We start from the raw sequence: 20138 nt of genomic DNA on the forward strand, positions 1-20138 counted from the left end.
GAAAAAAGAACAAAAAAACTTGTATGCCTTAAAAGATTGCTTCAAAGGCAGAGTAAGATAAAATGAACATAGGAACATAACTGTGATGTCCAGGATCAAGGGAACTTAGGACAGCAATCAAGTTTCTAAAATGCTTTTTTGGGGCACCAAACAAGCAATATTTCTGGGTAGAAATTGTACTTGATAGCACCACAGAGTCAAGCAACAGCCAAAACAAGCATTGTTAGGGTCCCTCTCTTCCATATGGGCCATTCTCTTTTTAAGAAAAAAAAAAAAGGGTTTGTTTTTAAGCAAATACACTTTTTATTCATGTTAATTTTTGGTATCTGTATCAAGATGTTGAAAGTACGAAAAATTTAAATACAGTACTTTATACTTGTCCAGCCATGCTTGTTTTCAACCACTGTCATTAAAATACATTTTTTTTTCAGACTGAAATTATGTATCAAAACGCCTGTTATTTTGTACAGTTTGACTTGGCCCCTAGCAATGCTGATTATGGATTCCAGGTGTTGCACCTATTGTCCTTGTTAACTGGGCTGAAAGAGCCCTCAAAGTCTTAATTCTGCACAGCTGACATCAGCCCTCCTGGTGCCTTTGCTGCTTTGTTTTGGGGGCATTCTCCTACAGGAAAAACCTCAGGCCACTTTCTCCTAGTCCTAGAAAGTCCTGCTTTACAGGTGAGTTAGCCTTTCACTGGGCACTAACTGAAGTCATGACTAATCTCAACTAATTTGTTTGCTTTTCTGTTTGTTTGTTTGAAAAGTCATATATTTCCTCAATGCTAAAATCATACAAAATACTTTTTTTTTTTCTGGCTTGCTTTCTCTGCACTTAGTTTAACATACTGCATGCATGAGAGTCTCTGAGGTTTCACCTAGAAGGTAACTGAAAACACGTCAAGATAAGTTAGGATGTCTTCTCTACAGTTTGGATTGTTTTCAGCACCGAGTCTTCCCCCAAAATTTTGCATAGTTCATTGAGTCTCTGCTGCATTTTGGGAATTCCAGCGAGCTGGGACTCCAACTTCTGTTTTTCCTCACTTAACGTTAAACGGATAGCAGTATCCAACTGTTCAAAGCGCCAGCCTCCTTCGCCATCGAACTGTAATAGATGAGTATGGTATTTCCTGTTTAATTAAAGCAAAGTGTTATTAGTCATAACCCTAAAAGCCATTTCAGTTATAGAGCTTTCTAGCTGATATTCAGAGACAAATTTTAGCGATGTGGCTATTTTACATTTTATTTCTAATGTTATCTCAGATAAACAGTGGAATTGCTAAAGTCTAAAGTCTTTCATCTCTAAGAAATTCTTCTTGATGTTCCTGAATTCTTTTTCACATTTTGAGTACATATAATTTACAAAGGAAGATTATTCCTGTATTAATTTACCCTCATATCTTCTGAAGAAATATGTGCTCTGAATAAATAATGAAGCATAGTTGGAACAGAAGGGAAGGGAATGGAGGAAAGAGTAAACTTTAAAAGATCATATCAAGAAAAACTAAAGAAAATAAAAAAAAACACAAAAGCAGAATATTTATACATAATACCATCCTCTGGGATGAATTCTACCTAAGCACAACTTTCTCAGTAATAATAATTTAGAATCGTTTTTACATGACTGCCTGCAGGAGTCTTTTAGAAACATTCTCTTACTGTCACATAGATTCACTCTTCTCTCATGGTTCAGCTACTTAGGAGCTATGTAAAGACAGAACTGAACGATGGGAGGCAATCCATCCCTCTCGCAAGGGAAGCCAAAGCCACTAGCAGAGGATTGTGGGATGGATGGAGAGAGTATGGCTGGCAGAGATGTTCCAGTCATGAGCCACCTGTACAGGGTCACTTAGCTTGACTGGCTCACGGTTCTTTACATTTTTCTGTCTTCAGTTTTTCATCTTACAACAAACTGAAAGCAATGTATTTATGTCAAGCTGGAGAATAAAAAAACAAAACAAAACAAAACAACCCCCTTTCCCCCCCAACCCTATCATTAAACTAAGAAGGCAAGGGACAGTGAGATGGCTCAGTGGGTTAAAGGTACTTGCTGAGAGGGTCATTCCCCTTTAAGTAGATGACACTGTTTATGATGTCTGTCTCCACTGATTCATCACCATTGTTTGAATGGTGATGAGGGATTTAATGTTTGTTCCTGCCATGTTCTTTTTTCTTCTTAAAACAAACAATAGAAAACTTTATTATTATTATTATTTTATTATCTACTGTGATTCCTCTAACTTGATAATTTTAGAAATACTAAGTTATGGAATTTTAACACCCCCCCCATACACTGGATTTTAAAGTAAATAGTAAAAATATTTTGTAATCATATCCTAACCATAAACCTAGCCCACTCCCTAATCTTTCACAGTACATTCTAGTGTTATGATATTTTTTAGTACAGATCAACCGTCAGATTCTCCTGTAGCTTTTCAAAATGACTAGAAGGTGACATTCATTTCCATACAACACATTAAGGCTACATTAGGTCAGAGGGAGCTAAACTATATTAGCGGGACCATCAGAGAAATACAGGTAGAAAACAAATGAAGTATTTTATGCTCCACACAGAAACATTTAGCAAGGTTATCTTCTGAGAAGATGAGACAAAGCATCCATCCCAGAGGAGGATGCTGTGAGCACCTACCACAGCGAAGGCCTGTGTGTTATGGAGAGTAGAGAAATCCCAGCCCCGATAGCAGCCTGAAATATCTTTCCTTCGACGTCGATGCTCACGGCACTGGTGCACTCATCCAGCAACGCATACTTTGGTCTGAAAACAAGCAAACAAACAAATAACTGAGTGAATCTGCTCTCCAGCTGTGTCTTTCTTTGGACAACAGTCGTATCCTGACAACTTCAGAGGGGCTAAAGTCACCACGTGAACACCGTCATTTGGTGCTTCTGTTTTAGTTTTGAAAATTAGTTTCAGTCAGGTGTGGTGGCACATGCCTTTTTCCCAGCACTTGGGAGGCAGAGGCAGGCGGATTTCTGAGTTCGAGGCCAGCCTGGTCTACAAAGTGAGTTCCAGGACAGCAAAGCTATACAGAGAAACCCTGTCTTGAGAAAAGAGAAGAGAAGAGAAGAGAAGAGAAGAGAAGAGAAGAGAAGAGAAGAGAAGAGAAGAGAAGAGAAGAGAAGAGAAGAGAAGAGAAGAGAAGAGAAGAGAAGAGAAGAGAAGAGAAGAGAAGAGAAGAGAAGAGAAAATAGTTTCAAAGTATTCCAGGGCAGTTTTTACCATGAAATTATTTTATCTATTTTTGAATTTTTTGAGATTTGAATATAATTACATAATTTTCCCTGTCCATTCCCCTCCAAGTCCTCCTGTGTACCATACCTTGTTCTACTTCACATTCATGGCCTCCAATATAAAAAAAAAAAATCTCATTTTCCATAAATGACTTCTTAGCCTCATGTTTTCTTTCTAACGTGCTTGCATATTAATTGGGCCCCATTACCTATTCTGGAGATGGAAGTGAAGGCTGACAGATTCAAGAGTTAAAGGCATTTCTTTTTTAATTAATTAATTAATTTTTAAAAATTTCTTATTGTTATTTTATTTACATTCAAATGTTATCCCCCTTCCCAGTTTCCCCTCTGAAAACCCCCTATCCCAGCTCCCTCCCCCATGCTTCTATGAAGGTGCTCCCCCACCCACCTACCCACTCCCACCTCACCACCCTGGCATTCCCCTATGCTGGGGCATCAAGCCATTAAACACTCCATACGATTGTGAAAGTCTCTAATGATTGCTGTACTTCCCCCAAGACAGCAGTGAAGAAGTAGCTTTGGGGGGTTCATTATTATGATTAAATATTAGTTTTCTCTGTGTTAATTACTGTTTGTGATTTTATTTAAATAGAAAAGGTGAAGAAAGGTATACAAGAGAAAGAAAATTTAGGTAAAAGTTTCTTTTTGTATAAAGCTCTTCTCTGAACTGTTCATTGTATTTTGTGCCTTCCTTTTTAGAGTGCTTTGAGTTAAAGATTTTCGAAGAAGAAAAAAATTTTATATTCTGTTGTCATAGCAACTCATAAGGAATGTAAGATGAGTCATACTTTTGTTTCCTTGGCAGTGTTAGGCTGTGTGTGTGTGTGTGTGTAAATATACCAAACAACATAGCCAGGAGTGGGCCCTTGTAGAACTAATACTTACAGTATTAAATGGCACAAAACTCTTAGACTTTTGCTTCTTTTTCTCCTTTTGTGGATCACAAGTAGTGTAGGATATGTGAAGGAAGAAACCTATTCCCTCAATGCAGGATTTCCCTGGTCATTCTTTAGATATTAGGATTATAAGGCTCTCATGAAGCATATTCTATTGTAATGCTTTGTCTCATTTCTGACCAGAGTTCTCTGTTGTAGTCAGTGCACATCTTTCCTATCAAAGCTCAGTATGTGTTATAATCTCATTGTCAGACCCGTACTGACCCTGAGAGCATGGGAAGAGGCAATCCTTCAGCATTACCCTTTTCCCTCACTGGCTTTGACTTCCTACTTTATTTGATTCATTTGCAAAAGTGCTGCCTTCTTACTATTCGCTTGTCTTTGACCTCCCAGATTTCACTTGATTTTCACTCATTATTATGGTATATCTGATACATTTTACAATCATGAATACTGATTCATCCAAAACTCGAAATATTGGGTTAAAATGCTTTCTTTATTGATGTCTCTTGTTCTTATTGAAGGGCTTATCTTATTAACACAGAGACATGGAAAAATGGTCACATTTGCAGTTCACTACACCACCCCTCTCAGGCTGTGTTGCTGATCATATTACTGAGTATTTATGGACGAAACCCAAGCCAGTTCCCAGAGATGGGCTAACAGCTGGTCAGAAATGTCAAGCTACAGTGTGCCCTTGAGTCTCCTTGGAGAGAGCAGCATTTCAAAGCACAGCAGGAAAAAATCCAGATTTAGTAAAATTCAGTTCAGTTTTTTTTTAAAGTACCCTCTATCCTTAGACTAACAACGTAAGTTTAGTATAAGTAATACATATATTAAAACATATGCTAAGATAACTAATTTTTCTCACTAAAAATCGGAGCTATACACAAAACTACGTAGTATATGATTTCACTTGCATGAGATTGTAAAGAAGTGGGTATATGGAGAACTTGAACAAAAAGGGACTGAGAGCCCTTTTCTGGGTAATAAAAACATTCTCTAACTTGAATGAGATGTTGCGTGAGATGAACATTATGTTATTTGATGTACCTACATCTGTAAAATCTTATTGAATTATATACTTAAAATATATTTACTAGCCAGTCCCACAATCCCCAGAGGAAGCTCCACTCCCAAGCACTCTAACAGGCCCAGGATCACAGGATCAGAGGTGAGGAGGACACAACATCTGCCCCAATACTGGAAGTAACTGGGACCAGCGGGACCCAGGCACCCAAGAACTCCACCCGACCAGTGGCACAGGTTCCTTCCAGTCTGAGTCTGTGCCCTATGCAGTCTTTGGGCATGAACTCCACAGCAAGTCCCACAACACCCAGAAGAAGCTCTACTTCCAGGTGCTCTAACACACCCAGGACTACAGGATCCCAGGATCCCAGCATCACAAGATCCCAAGAGCTTGGTCACACCAGGATCTCAGGGACCCACAGGCTGTTGACTCCCAGGAGCTCTGACACACCCAGGATCTCAGGATCACAGGATTCCGGAATCACAGGATCACAGAGAGCTGAACTTTGAGGAGTTCTGATGCAACCAGGATCACAGGAAGGACAGGCTCCAGTCAGATATAGCGAGGGCAGGTAGCCCTAGAGATAATCAGATGGCAGGAGGCAAGCATAAGAACAGAAGCAACAGAAACCAAGGTTACTTGGCATCATCAGAATCCAATTCTCCCACCATAGCAAGTCCTGGATACACCATCACACCAGAAAAGCGAGATTTGGATCTAAAATCACTTCTCATGCTGGTGATAGAGGACTTTAAGAAGGTTAAAAATAATGCCCATAAAGAAATACAGGAGAACACAGGTAAACAGCTAGAAGCCCTTAAAGAGGAAACACAACAATCCCTTAAAGAATTACAGGAAAACACAATCAAAGAAATAAAGGAGATGAACAAAACCATACAAGATCTAAAAATAGAAATAGAAACAATAAAGAAATCACAAAAGGAGACAATCCTGGAGTTAGAAAACCTAGGAAAGAGATCAGGAGTCATAGATGCAACCATCACCAAAAGAATACAAGAGACAGAAGAGAGAATATCAGGGGCAGAAGATTGACACAACAGTCAAAGAAAATGCAAGAAGCACAATGCTCGTAACATAAAACATCCAGGAAATCCAGGACACAATGAGAAGACCAAACCTAAGGATAATAGGTAAAGAAGAGAGAGATTTGCCAACTTAAAGAGCCAGTAAATATCTTCAACAACATTATAGAAGAAAACTTCCCTAACCTAAAGAAAGAGATGCCCATGAACATACAAGAAGCCTACAGAACTACAAATAGACTCAACCAGAAAAGAAATTTCTCCTATCACATAATAACCAAAACACTAAATGCGGTAAACAAAGAAAGAATATTAAAAGCAGTAAGGGAAAAAGGTCAAGTAACATATAAAGGCAGACCTATTAGAATTACACCAGACTTCTCACCAGAGACTATGAAAGCTAGAAGATCCTGGGCAGATGTCATATAGACCCTAAGAGAATACAAACGCCACCCCAGGCTACTATACCCAGCAAAACTATCAAGTAGATGGAGAAAACAAGATATTCCATGATAAAACCAAATTTACAGAATGCTTTCCAAAAATCCAGCCCTACAAAAGATAATAGATGGGAAATACCAACACAAGGAGGGAAACTACACCTTTGAAAAAGCAAGAAAGTAATCTTTCAACAAACCCAAAAGAAGATAGCCACACAAACATGGTTCCACCTCTAACAACAAAAATAACAGGAAGCAACAAACAGTTTTCCTTAATATCGCTTAACACCAATGGACTCAATTCCCCCCAAAATACATAGACTAACAGACTGGATATGTAAACAGGACCCAGCATTTTGCTGCATACAGGAAATGCACCTCAGTGACAAAGGCAGACACTACCTCAGAATAAAAAGTTGGAAAACAATTTTCCAAGCAAATGGTCCCAAGAAACAAACTGGAGTAGCCATTCTAATAGTGAATAAAATCAACTTTCAGCCAAAAGTTATCAAAAAAGATAAGGAAAGACACTTTATACTGGTCAAAGGAAAAATCTACCAAGGTGAATTCTCTGAACATCTCTGCACCAAATGCAAGGACACCTACTTTCATAAAAGAAACTTTACTAAAGCTCAAAGCACACATCACACCCCACATAATAATACTGGGAGACGTCAACACTTCACTCTCAGCAATGGACAGATCATGGAAACAGAAATTAAACAGACACACAGTGAAAATAACAGAAGTTATAAACCAAATGGATCTAACAGATATTTATAGAACATTTCATCCTAAAGCAAAAGAATATACCTTCTTGTCAGCACCTCACAGTACCTTCTCCAAAACTGACCATATAACTGGTTACAAGACAGGCCTCAACAGATACAAGAAGACTGAAATAATCCCATGTACCCTATCAGATCACCACAGAATAATGCTGGTCTTCAACAGCAACAAAAACAATAGAAAGCCCACATACACATGGAAATTGAGCAACGTTCTATTCAATGATTACTTTCTCAGGGAAGAACTAAAGAAAGAAATTAAAGGCTTTTTAGAAGTTAATGAAAATGAGGACATACCAAACTTTTGGGACACAATGAAATCAGTGGTAAGAGGAAAACTCATAGCTCTCAGTGGCTCCAAAAAGAAACTGGAGAGAGCTCACACTAGCAGCTTGACAGCACACCTGAAAGCTCTAGAACAAAAAGAAGCAAATACACCCAAGAGGAGTAGATGGCAGGAAATAAATCAAATAGAAACAAAAAGAACTATACAAAGAATCAACAAAACCAGGAGCTGGTTCTTTGAGAAAGTCAACAAGATAGATAAACCTTTAGCAAGACTAACCAGAGGGCACAGAGACAGAATCTAAATTAATAAAGTCAGAAATGAAAAGGGAGACATAACAATGAAATATATCTTAAAATAATTATTCTGTCTGTTGAATATTAACAGTTGAAAATATTACAATCATGTTCTATAAACATCATAGAAATATTATTGGTAATTTTTCTCACTGTGCTTGAAATTAGCATTTTCTTAATGTTTAACTTCAGAGAGTTTGCTATTTTGAAAAATTTAAAATATACTTACTGATAAAATAATTTGTCTCCTAGAAACACTGATAATCTTTTATAAGTAAACTGATTATTAGACATGTACACAGATATATAATGTGTTTTAAATACTCTCACTATGTCAGCTGGTACCATATAAGGACTTTTGAATATATATCTTTTCTTTTTTCTTTTTTTTTTTTTGAGACAGGGTTTCTCTGTGTAGCCCTAGATGTCCTGGAACTCACTCTGTAGACCAGGCTGGCCTCAAACTCAGAAATCCACCTGCCTCTGCCTCCCAAGTGCTGGTATTAAAGGCATGCGCCACCATGCCAGGCTTTGAATATATTTCTTAATGATCATTTTTAATGTTTTATGCTTTTTTACTGTGCTTAACTCCCAAAGAATATTTTGTATGTTTGAATCAATTTAATATTCAACACTAGATGTAGGATCCTCAGTTATGGACAGTGTTAAATATTTATTAATGATATTTTTAGGGTATGAAAGGATATGAATATAAAAGTTGAACAATTTTTTATGTATTATTTGATTCTCAAAATACCCAGCATTATTAATATGTTTGATGTACAAAATGCATTTAAATAATAAAAAATTAAGGAAAAATACTTATATAATTATTATAATAATGATAATAAACTCTGACCAAGCATCATATAATAACAAAGAGAGGCATATGATATCATATGAAACATATAAGCATGTGATATGAGTTACAAATTATGAAACACATATAAACAATTAAGATTACAGCTAACCATGTGGAGTTGGCCCAGGAATAAATTTATTCAAAATGTTAACATTGCTTTTTGACAGCTAATGAGATAGGAAAATTTAAATTCTTTTTATTTATTTGTGTTTCTTAAATAAGCATGTGATTATGGTGTGTCCTTTTGATGATAAACAATATGTGCTATAATCTCATTAAAATGCTCGGTCCTAAATCTAACCAATTATTTTTCTCTAACTGCCTGATTTTATGAAGATTGGAAATTAGAAGAACAAGATTGCAAGCAAACAGACCAATCTAAAGTGTGCAGCATCCTAAATGACAAAAATCAGTAATTTGAAATGTAAGATAGAAAAAAAATGGCTCAGCTGGTAAAACTTTCAGCTGCCAAGTCTGACAGCAGGAGTTTGATCCCAGAACTCACAAGGTAGAAGGAGAGAACTTATTTTCTGCAAATTGTCCTCTTATATGCCAGTGAGACACATATACAACATGTACATATACATGCTTGCACATATACATACACACACACACAATGGCATGTACACATACACATTGAAAAGATATATGGGTAGACGGACAGATAGATGATGGATAGCTAGATGATATATGGGTGATAAATAATAGGTAGGTAGATATATGCATAGATATATAAATAATAGATGCATAGATAGATAGATAGATAGATAGATAGATAGATAGATAGATAGATAGATAGATAGATAGATAGATAAAATGTAATAATAAGATTTGGCCGAGGCAGGAGGAGGCAAAGATAAGACTTTTAAAGATTAACATGTAATTGAGAGAACAACAAAATACGTTTAGCTGGCTGTTGTGCGACATACTGACAACCAACTCTCAGGAGAGAAAAATTTCAGACCATCCTCGACTGTGGCAAGATCTTTTCTTTATCTGTAAATCTCGTCTTGTGTTGAATAAATAGGTAAAAAGAAAAGGGTTTTAGACCCCAAGAGAAACTTAGACATTAAATCACTCTGAAAAACTCTCATTTCAGAGAAGAGTGTGACAAACAGAATGGAATGAGGACAGTGTCTGGACTTCCTCTGCAGAGCTTTAGTTTAGAGTTCTTGAAGTCTATGAAGATGATGTCACCAAGAAAAGTTTTATAAAAAATTATTTCTTGTCATCTATCTACTAGAGATGGTCTCTTCAGGTTCCATCTCCCCACTGTTGGGCATTTTGGCTAAGGTCACCCCCATCTAGTCCTGGGAGCCTCTCACATTCCAGGTCTCTAGGACTTTCTAGGGGTTCTCCTGACCCCTGGCAGCTGAATATTTCCATTCATTCTCCTGGCCCTCTGTGCTCTCTCCTGTCTAACCCCGTATCTGATCCTGCTCCCCTTTCTTCACTCTTCACTCTCCCACCCAGGACCCCCCTCCTTCTGTTTCCCATGATTATTTTGTTCACCCTTCTAAGTGGGATTGAATCATCCTCACTTGGGCCTCCCTTCTTGTTAAACTTCTTATGGGCTGTTGATTTTTATCAACAGTATTCTGTACTTTTCAGCTAATAACCTCTTATCAGTGACTACATACCATGAATGTCCTTTTGAGTCTGGGTTACCTTAAGACAGGGACCCTGGTGGAGGGATGGGGCTACCCACCCATCTTCAAAATTTTTAACTCAGAATTGTTCCTGTTTAAAAGAAATGCAGGGACAAAACTGGAGCAGAGACTAAAGGAAAGAGCATCCAGCGACCAGCCTAACTTGAGATCCATCTCATGGACAGGCACCAAACCCTGACACTATTACTGATGCCATGGTGTGCTTGCAGACAGGAGCCTAGCATGGCTGTCCTACAAGAGGCTCTACCAGCAGCTGACTGAGACAGATACACATACTTACAGCCAACCACTGGACTGAAGGCAGGGACCCCTAGGGAAGACTTAGGGGAAGGATTAAAGGAACTGAAGGGGATGGCAACCCCAAAGGAAGACCAATGCTCCCAGAGGCTAAGCCACCAATTAAAGAGCATACACCAGCTGGTCCGAGGCCCTCAACACATATGTAGTAGAGAACTACATGTCTGGCCTCAGTGGGAGAGGGTGCACCTAATCCTGTAGAGACTCGGTATTCAGGGAAGTGGTATGGGGGAACACCATCTCAGAGGCAAAGGGGATAGGAAGGGGGTGAAGAACTCTGGGAGGGGGACAACATTTGGGATACAGATAAATAAAATAACTAAAAATTATTTCTTGCATCAGTTTTTCTGTGTTCACTAAGATGTGTGCAAGCACATTCTTTTTTCACTAATTTTAACTCTTTTCACTAATTCTAACTCTTCACTAATTGTAACAGTTGAGGAAGGGAAATTAGATTAAGAGACCACTTAAACTTGATTTAGATCCAACTGAATAATTCTGATGTCTCATTTATAATTAATTATAAATGGATTGCACATAAAATAATGTATTTGTGGTAAAATTATTGGTAATACATGTCAGAGAGTCTGATTTAGATCCAATTTAACAATTCAGAGAAATTCCCAAATGTGCAGCAACTGGTTTAACCAGACCCTCAGCGGTTACGCATTCTTCATATTTTAAATCTAGGAAAAATCCTATTTTAAATTTTAGGACACATAAACCTTTAATCTAGCACTCCAAACAGTCTTTTATCTAAGTTACTCAATAGAAAGCAGCTAAAAACTAAAACACCTGGAGACTCTAATACTTTATACTAAGCAAACCTAAAAGTACAGATTTTACACACCTTTTATAAGATATATTTTCTTCAACATGCCATTCAGTCCCTCTGTCTTCTCCCACCTTTGATTTTAAAATGCTTTATGGATTTATTGACTCCCTATCATTTACTTGTGTGTATGTGTGTGAACATGTATTTGAGCACATGCACCATGGTGTGTGTGGAAGGCAGAAGACAATGTGCAATAGTTGTTGAGTCTCTCTTTCCACCACATGGATGTAGGACAGCAGTTCCCAACCTGTGGGTTGTGATCCCCTTGGGGGGGGGAATCACACATCAGATATTTACAGTATGATTCATAACAGTAGCAAGATTACACTTAGGAAGGAGCAATGAAATAATTTTATAGCTGGGGGTCAGCATGGCATGAGGAACTGTATTAGGTGGCAACATTAGGAAGGTCTAGGGGATCATTGGTGGAAGCATGTCTACCCACTGAGCCATCTGTCCAATCTCCCAGTCAGATGGTATCTAACCTAAGATGAGACTGCTGCATCCTGCTGAGTGTGGTCTTGCTCTACCAGTTATGGCTACAGTTCCCCGAACGCAGAGCACTTACTTATGGTAAAACATCCGTGCCATGCCCATTCTCTGCTTCTCCCCTCCTGAAAGGACATCTTTCCAGTCCATGACTGCATCCCATCCTAGAAAATAAAAAAAACACACACACACACAAACAAACAAACAAATAAACATGCAGGTTGCAGGTGCTTGTCGACTTATCATATCCTATTCTGCATGAGAGATTGCTGGCCTGTTTTGATTGAAAATAGGAGGAGCCTTGTAGTTTGTAGAGCAGGTGGATAATCTTGAGAGCCACGGGTGTGAGAATTTTATTTCAATTATGATATTCTCTTAAGAGTAGTGATTCCTTACACTGATAGATGCCTTGAAAGAATGGTAAACGCTGCCATCAATAAAGCATGTTTCTTACTCTGTCTGTCCAAATTGTTGATGCACACATGCTGATTTGTAGAGGGCAGTGGGAGAAAAGATCTAATAATTTTCATAGGACAATTGCCAAGCCCCCAAAACAGTATGGGAGGAACTGAGTTAAAAAAGTTCCCACAAGCTTGGTACTTTATGCAAGTCTTTTTTTTTTTTTTTTTTTTAATTCTACAGGTTATAAGATAGTTGCCTTTATTTGCATTTTACAAGTGGGTAATCCAAAACTCAAGGAGAGACAGAAACATCTGAGTTATAGTTATCTCCCAGAGCTACCCTGGCTGTCCTGGAGCTCACTCTGTAGACCAACCTGGCCTCGAACTCAGAAATCCGCCTGCCTCTGCCTCCCAAGTGCTGGGATTAAAGGCGTGCGCCACCACCGCCTGGCTATGTTTTCATAGTTTATGCAACCTATCTCTTAAAACATTTTAGTGACTGATTAATATCAATTTGCAAAGCAAGCACATATATCTATATGTCTATCTCTCTATCCTAATATGAAAATAATACCAGAAAAATGTCAATGAGAATCCAAGTTTCAGAATGGCATATATTATGGCCGCACCTCTGAAAATGTGCAGACACCTACCAGGCACACATCTGGGAGTGGAATTTTGAGAGTTTTATTTTTCAAGTTAACACTTTTGCAATATTTGGATTTTTTTTTTTTAAAATGACCACCTTACATAATTAACTAGAAAAGATTACTTAAGAACAAAAACACAGTTCTGCAGAATCCATTTTTTAGAGGAGAAAATGACTGCCCACACTTGACAAACACTAAACATTTCAATGTATTCAGTGTTCTGGGTTCACTTCTCCCATTGGAGAAGGGATGTGCCGCACACAACCCTCCTTCTCCCTTAGCTGCTTGTTCTCTTTCTAAGTAAACCTGGCTTTAGGTTACAAGAAGAATATTTATTGTTTTATTGCCATGGGCACCTGAAAAAAAAAAAAACCAACCAAACGCTCAGATCAATTACTTAATTCTTTTGCTAATTAAAAGGAAGAATATGGTTTTATTTTTTAGCATGCAAAAGGTCAGAACCTTGGGCAGAATAATGTGTGTTGATAAATCAGGATTCATCTTGATGTTTTTAAGGTTTTCTTCCTTTAGGAATTGTTATAAAATCTACTGCATCCAGGCTCAGTGTAGCAGCCTGTGATCCCCGGACAGGAGTAAGGATAGGAGAAGCATGAGTTGGGGGCCAGCCTGGGCTACACTGTGATACTCTGTCTCAAGAAAGAAAGAAGAAAGAAAGAACAAAAGAAAGAAAGAAAGAAAGAAAGAAAGAAAGAAAGAAAGAAAGAAAGAAAGAAAGAAAGAAAGCAAGCCTGAATGTATGAATAAGAAACTAAACAAAGTAGGAAGATGAAAATTAGAGAGAACAAGGATGGGAAGGCTATTTTTGAGGATACATCTTATGCTGTTTTTAAAATTTGAAAAAGTCTGGAAGTGTTCTCTGTCCCAAGTGTTAAAAAGTAAACACAATAAAAGTAACATAGTTAAAGAAATGCAGGGTATGAAAGGATCTAGGAGGAGTTAGGGAAGGTGAGAGAAATGGGGGACAAGAAGACATAACACCAGGGCCGGAGAGATGATCCTGTGCTTACCAGCACACACTGCTCAGGCAGAGGACCTGAGTTTGGTTCCTAGCACATGGGTGGCTTGCAGCCACTGCACCATCAGCTCCAAGTGACCCAGTGCCTGCACTTGTACCTGCCCTTACGTTTCCAACATACATCTGCAAAATTAGAAGCATATCTTAAAAGAGAGAGAGAGAGAGAGAGAGAGAGAGAGAGAGAGAGAGAGAGAGAGAGAGAGAGATACAGTAGTATCTAGAGCAAAAGACTTTGTGCCACTGACAACATCAGATTGATCTCTTCAGAGGGCCCACTGTTCGAAATTATTTAAAAATAGATCTTTATAAGACTATGTTGAAGCAACCTCAGCTTGCTTCTGAGAAGAGAGAAATGTCAAAATAATACTTTTCTGTGGCCAAACTTTGTAGTAATTATGAAATGCAACCGATGACTTGAGGAAGGGATTTGGATCACAGTGGTGGGAAGGAGGGCGCAGGTGAGGGCGGTGCTGGGAGGGCAGCACTGGTGAGAACGGGTTTGTTCCCTGCGCCGAGAACAGAGAATGGAGCACAAGAGAAAAAAAATCTTTTTCAGCCAAAGGAAAGTTAATTTTTACATATTTTAATTAACTGCACCCTTTGCCCTACTAAACCCCGAGGGTTCCATCAGCATCCCTGGCAACAGCCATCGGGCCTGATGCTCACTTACTGAGACCAGGCCAGCTACCGGGAAAAGCCTTTCCCTGCCTCCTGAAGATGCGTACATTTCCCAGCTGTGTCTCTTGATACCCACTCTACTCTTTCCTACCTTGGAACCTGTTTATGAGAATGAATCGTAGTTTCCCCATCCCCCATTCTTTGCTAAGCAAAGAATGAGTTAATCTAATCCCAATAGGCTTCTTCCAAAGGAAGCCACACCCTAACTAGTAACTGCAAGTATTTCCAGGCACTGCCTAGATGTCTTAGGAAATATGTATCTCTGTGAAATTAAGTAATAGTTCTTATGTCTGGACAGCTAGGAGACGTGGGCACATCAGAACACCAGCTATGCCTAGTGTTAAGTCTTTCATTAAAGACTTACAGAGTTAGTGTTAAATCTGTATAATGGAGGTAGCAAAGAATCATGAACAGACTTCCATGAACATTCAACAAAATAACATATAATTGTTTGAACATGGTATATTCTATGTAGCAAAACTCAACAAACTATAACTGGCCCTATTATATTACTAAGGTCTAGAGACTCTTTTATTTATGGGAAAAAGGACAATCAAAATTTGTTATGTGTCCTAGGCAAGGAGGTATAAAATTCTAGGCTTGGCACACCTTAAAAATAGTTCAAGAATGACTTCTAAAAAAAATAGACTATTTCATGTTTATTCTAAATTTCTATTTATTAATCTTCCCATAATATATAGCATTTATACTGTCGAAGGTTTTTGAAACTGAAAAGGGATTGGCCACGTGGCACTAAAGGAAAACCTGCTTCCGTCTAGGAGCCGACATCATAAAGAGAAATATAGTGGTGTCTTTCTTGTTGGCTTCATTTGCTTACTGTATGGATGAGGTTACAATTCATGTGCACTTGCTATGCATGTGCCAGCCCAGTAAAGGCTACATATACAGTTTCATTTAATATTCACAGCAATGCTGAAAAAAAGTAGCACTGCATAAATGTTGAAAAAAATGTATCCTCATGTTACCATTGAGGACCCAGAAAGCAATGCTAATTAGGATTTGACTCTTTAACTCTGAGTCTAAAGCCCGAATTCTCGCGCATCTACTATACTTCTTCTTTTTTTTTTTCTTTCAAAATAATGTAATTAGGCTGGGAAACAGAGCATGAGATCCATGCATGCACAAACCAGTCGAGAATTCTGGCTTGCTCTTTAGGTAGTTTTCTGTGCTATAACATCGTATAACTTACCAAAACATTTGAAAGCACAACTATTAGGAAATAATTGGATCGAAAGCTCTTATGTATGCATATTCCCACTCTTTCATATATGTCTTATTCTAAAGGAACCTACAACAAAAGTTCTATGTTCTGTAATCTTATTTGTTCTCTCTCTCTCTCTCTCTCTCTCTCTCTCTCTCTCTCTCTCTCTATGTATTAGAAAGATTGTGGGGCTAAAATCAAACAAACTGTGTGAGATCCACTTCTAAAAATTATATTAACATAAAACGAGAGAGTTCCACAAGCGAATAGTTGATCATGGACTCTGCATACATCTAGAATGTCAGCATACTCAGGACACTTGTACACTTAAATATCAAGATCTTTAGATGCTAGATGTGGCATTATGGTTACTCAGTAAAAGTCCTCTAGTGTGCCATATTAAACACAACACAAGCAAAAACCAAGATATTAGTCATGGAAAAAAACATAAAGCCTCTACTTACACACTTATGGTCTAATCATCTCATATATTCAGATGAAATCACAGACTTCATAGACACCTGGAACAGTTGTCACTATTGTCACCTTGACTGGAGTTAGAGGTGCCCTCTGTGGAGGACGCCTGTGTGTCTCAGTGAGGGTGCTTCCAGAGAGGACTGACTGACAGAGAAGATCTGACATGAAGCCCAAGAAGGACAAAGAGGGAGAAGGAGAAAGCCAGCAGCTTTGCCAGGTGACAATATTGCATCCTCTACACCATGACAATCTGACACCTATGAACCAACAGCAAAAGGGGAACCAGTCTGTAAGCTGATTCTGTTGGGCATCTGGGTATCTGGTTCACAATCCTCTACACCATGACCATCTGACACCTATGAACCATCAGCAAAAGAAGAAACCAACCTGTAGGCTGTTACAGTGGGATATCTGGGTAGCTGGTAACTAGTACCACCTAGGTTTGTTTATTTAGTTAGTTAATGGATTTTTTTTTTTTTTGAGACAAAGTTTTGATCTAACCCAGGCTGGTTTCAAACTTGCTGCATAGGGGACAATAGCTTTGAGTTCCTGCTCCACTTGCCTCCGTGTCGCAAGTGCTAAGGTGACAGGTACACAACACCACACACAACCCAGACTTGCTTTGTATATAAAGTTAAACCACACTTAAGAAAATAATGGCACAGTCTACCTCCTTCTCTTTGAACTATGTGGTAGAGGTGCACGCTGTGCAGGATACGTTCTAGGTCTTGGTCTGTATAGCCTTTCTCACGCATGTCATCCGCTGAGTCAGGGTAAATGACTTGATCCCGGAGACTTCCAAGAGACATATATGGCCTAGAAAACACCAAAAACACAGGTGTAAAGGTTATGTCAACTCTCCCAGGGTGACATTCTGATGTCTGGAACACAACCGATTTTAAACACTCAATTTATAAGATTATATGATGTTTCTTAGACAGACTTCAAAATAATACCTGGTTTGTGGAAAAAAAAAATACTGAGATATACATGGAGAAAAGCTTTTATTAAAAACCATTTGATATTTTCTATAGATAAAATATTTCGTTTTGCCACTGTGATGGCTATTCTTGGTTGTCAACTTAACTAAATCTGGAACTAACTAAAACCCAAGTGTCTGGGTACAGCAGTGAGGGACTTCCTTTCGTGATTGAATCGTCTGAAGTGGGAAGACACACTTTCAGTCTTGATCTTTCGAGGTGGGAAGAGCCATCTTTAATTTGGGCTAAGCCTTCTGGTGACAGACTATATAAAGGACAGAGAAGGAGGGAGCTGTCTTTGCCTGCTTGCTCTCTCCTCACTAGCAAGTCCACTCCTTCACTGGCATTAGAGTCTACTTCTTCAGGATTCCAGCATGTACTGAAGACAGGCTGAGACATCCAGCCTTGTAGGCTGAACAACAACTGGATTATTAGACTTTCTGTTGGTACACAGCCCATTGTTGGACTAGCTGGACCACAGCCAGTATACCACTCTAATAAACCTCCTTAAATATATTCTTTCTTAATTGAATCATTTTCTTAATTAAATCTATCTATCTATCTATCTATCTATCTATCTATCTATCTATCTATCTATCTATCTTTGTTCCATCAGTTCTGTTCATCTACATGATCCTGACTCATGGAAACATATTTGATAACAACTGTTTCTGATCATCTAAAATCATTTGCAGTAAACACAAAACCTGGAGTTTTGACAGCCATGTAAACAAACAAACTGAAAGGCAAGGTATTAATAAGAAAATGTAAATTAAAATGACATCAATGTTCTTGTTCATCAGAGAGGGAAAAATTCAATAGCTTGATTATTCTATCAGCTGACTGGCCCATGGGGGAAAACAGAAGTCCCCATACAATGCTGAAAATCCAACCTCCTTGGTGGAAATGTGGCAGAGTGACATGCCATTTTCTTTTTGACTCATTTCTGGGAATTTTCTTGGAGGATATGCTCCTAAGAATGCCCCAAAAGGAAACTTGCCTAAGCTTACCCATTACAGTGCAAATTGCAGTACTTAAGATATTCAAAACCAAAAACCAGAAAGGACTGGGCAGAGAGAATCCTTCATTCAGTTTTCTGTAGCTACTATGATGCTCATCAGGTAGGCACACACGAAGTAATACAGAGTGAGTTCTGTGACCATCATCGAGCTCAAAAGGAAAATGTGAAGGCAGACCTTGATCAGAATGTCTCAAAGGCAGCCAGCCTGTCCTTGCCTAGGGCGCTCTGCTCTGGGAAGGTTAGTGGTATACCTGGCATCTATCCACTAGATGTCAGTAGCATCTCCTCAAACAGGATCACAAATTGTCTACAAGTCTCCCTGAGGGGACAGATATCCCTAGGTGACAAAGCTGTCCCCAGCTGAGAACCACAGGTAGACAGTATGTTACCTTCTATGAAAAGAAAACGAAGGATGATATAAATACATATATTTCATAACACCTATGGAAAGAAACAGGAAAAGTGAGCCAGAAACTAGTGAGAAGGTCACCCAAGGAGGTGAAATGGATAGAGTAGAATGGAGAGAAAACATCCTTTCTAAATTTCTTTCTTTCTTTCCTTCTTTCTCTCTCTCCTTCCTTTCTTTCTTTTCCTTCTTTCCTCCATCCCTCCCTCTTTCTGTTTCTTTTTCTTTACAATTTTTGGAGACAGTCGTTCTATGTAGCCCTGGCTGGACCCACACTGTCTTTGTAGACCAGGCTGGCCTCAAACTCATAGAGATCCACCTGCTTCTGTCTCCGAAGCTCTGGGGTTAGAGGTGTACGTGTGCCACATCTTTTCAATACAAGTTTTGATTTTATAGTCACGTTAAATATATCACTATCTGATAAATAAAGTTAACTAAACAATTAGCTGAAAAGCAAGAAACTGGATATATATATATATATATATATATATATATATATATATATATATATATCAGATAGATAAGATGAGCACAGAAGAGAGGAAGAGGAGGATAGGAATGAAATAACTTAACTTAAGTAACATAGCCTCAACTCATTTAAAAAAATGATTAAAAACAGTTTCCTAACTCCACTCCCATCTGGAACATCTGGAAGCCACCCTTTCAGAAGGCCAGATCCTGTAGGCAATATGGTGGATTTCTTTTTGCTTACACAGCAAGTGCTCTACCCATTCCTGCCTTACCTCTGACCCTTCACACTATGGTAAACTGATAAGAGCTTGGCCGGTAAGTCCCAAGCAATGAGAGGATGACCCTCTGTTGCTTCAAACTACCCATCTTCTGGTAACTTGTGGTAGCTGCAGTGGGAACTAACACAGGCAAAGACTCCATAAACCCTGTACAACCTGAGTGGCTCGGTGAGGAACATCAGGATAACCTAGGGTCTGTCTTATATAGACAGCAATGGCTAGCCTCTGCAGCTCAGCGGCTAAAAGCACTGGCTTCTCTCTCTCTCTCTCTCTCTCTCTCTCTCTCTCTCTCTCTCTCTCTCTCTCTCTCTCTC

At 38.7% G+C, this 20138-nt stretch overlaps 1 protein-coding gene across 2 annotated transcripts in view; it reads right to left on the reverse strand.

The window, feature by feature from the left end:
• Positions 1–266: 266 nt before the first annotated feature.
• Positions 267–20138, reverse strand: part of Abcd2 (ATP binding cassette subfamily D member 2) — a 44919-nt gene continuing 25047 nt past the window's right edge. For both annotated transcript variants that reach the window (XM_029531074.1, XM_021216766.2), the window contains exons 7-10: positions 17339–17484; positions 12284–12368; positions 2650–2775; positions 267–1129 (exon numbers count right to left, since the gene is read on the reverse strand). In XM_029531074.1, the coding sequence (XP_029386934.1) occupies positions 910–1129; positions 2650–2775; positions 12284–12368; positions 17339–17484 (577 nt within the window). In that variant the 3' untranslated portion in view covers positions 267–909. The remainder of the gene's footprint in view (positions 1130–2649; positions 2776–12283; positions 12369–17338; positions 17485–20138) is intronic.

Source organism: Mus pahari, chromosome 17 (genome assembly GCF_900095145.1).
Source record: "Mus pahari chromosome 17, PAHARI_EIJ_v1.1, whole genome shotgun sequence".
NCBI classification, from domain to species: domain Eukaryota; kingdom Metazoa; phylum Chordata; class Mammalia; order Rodentia; family Muridae; genus Mus; species Mus pahari.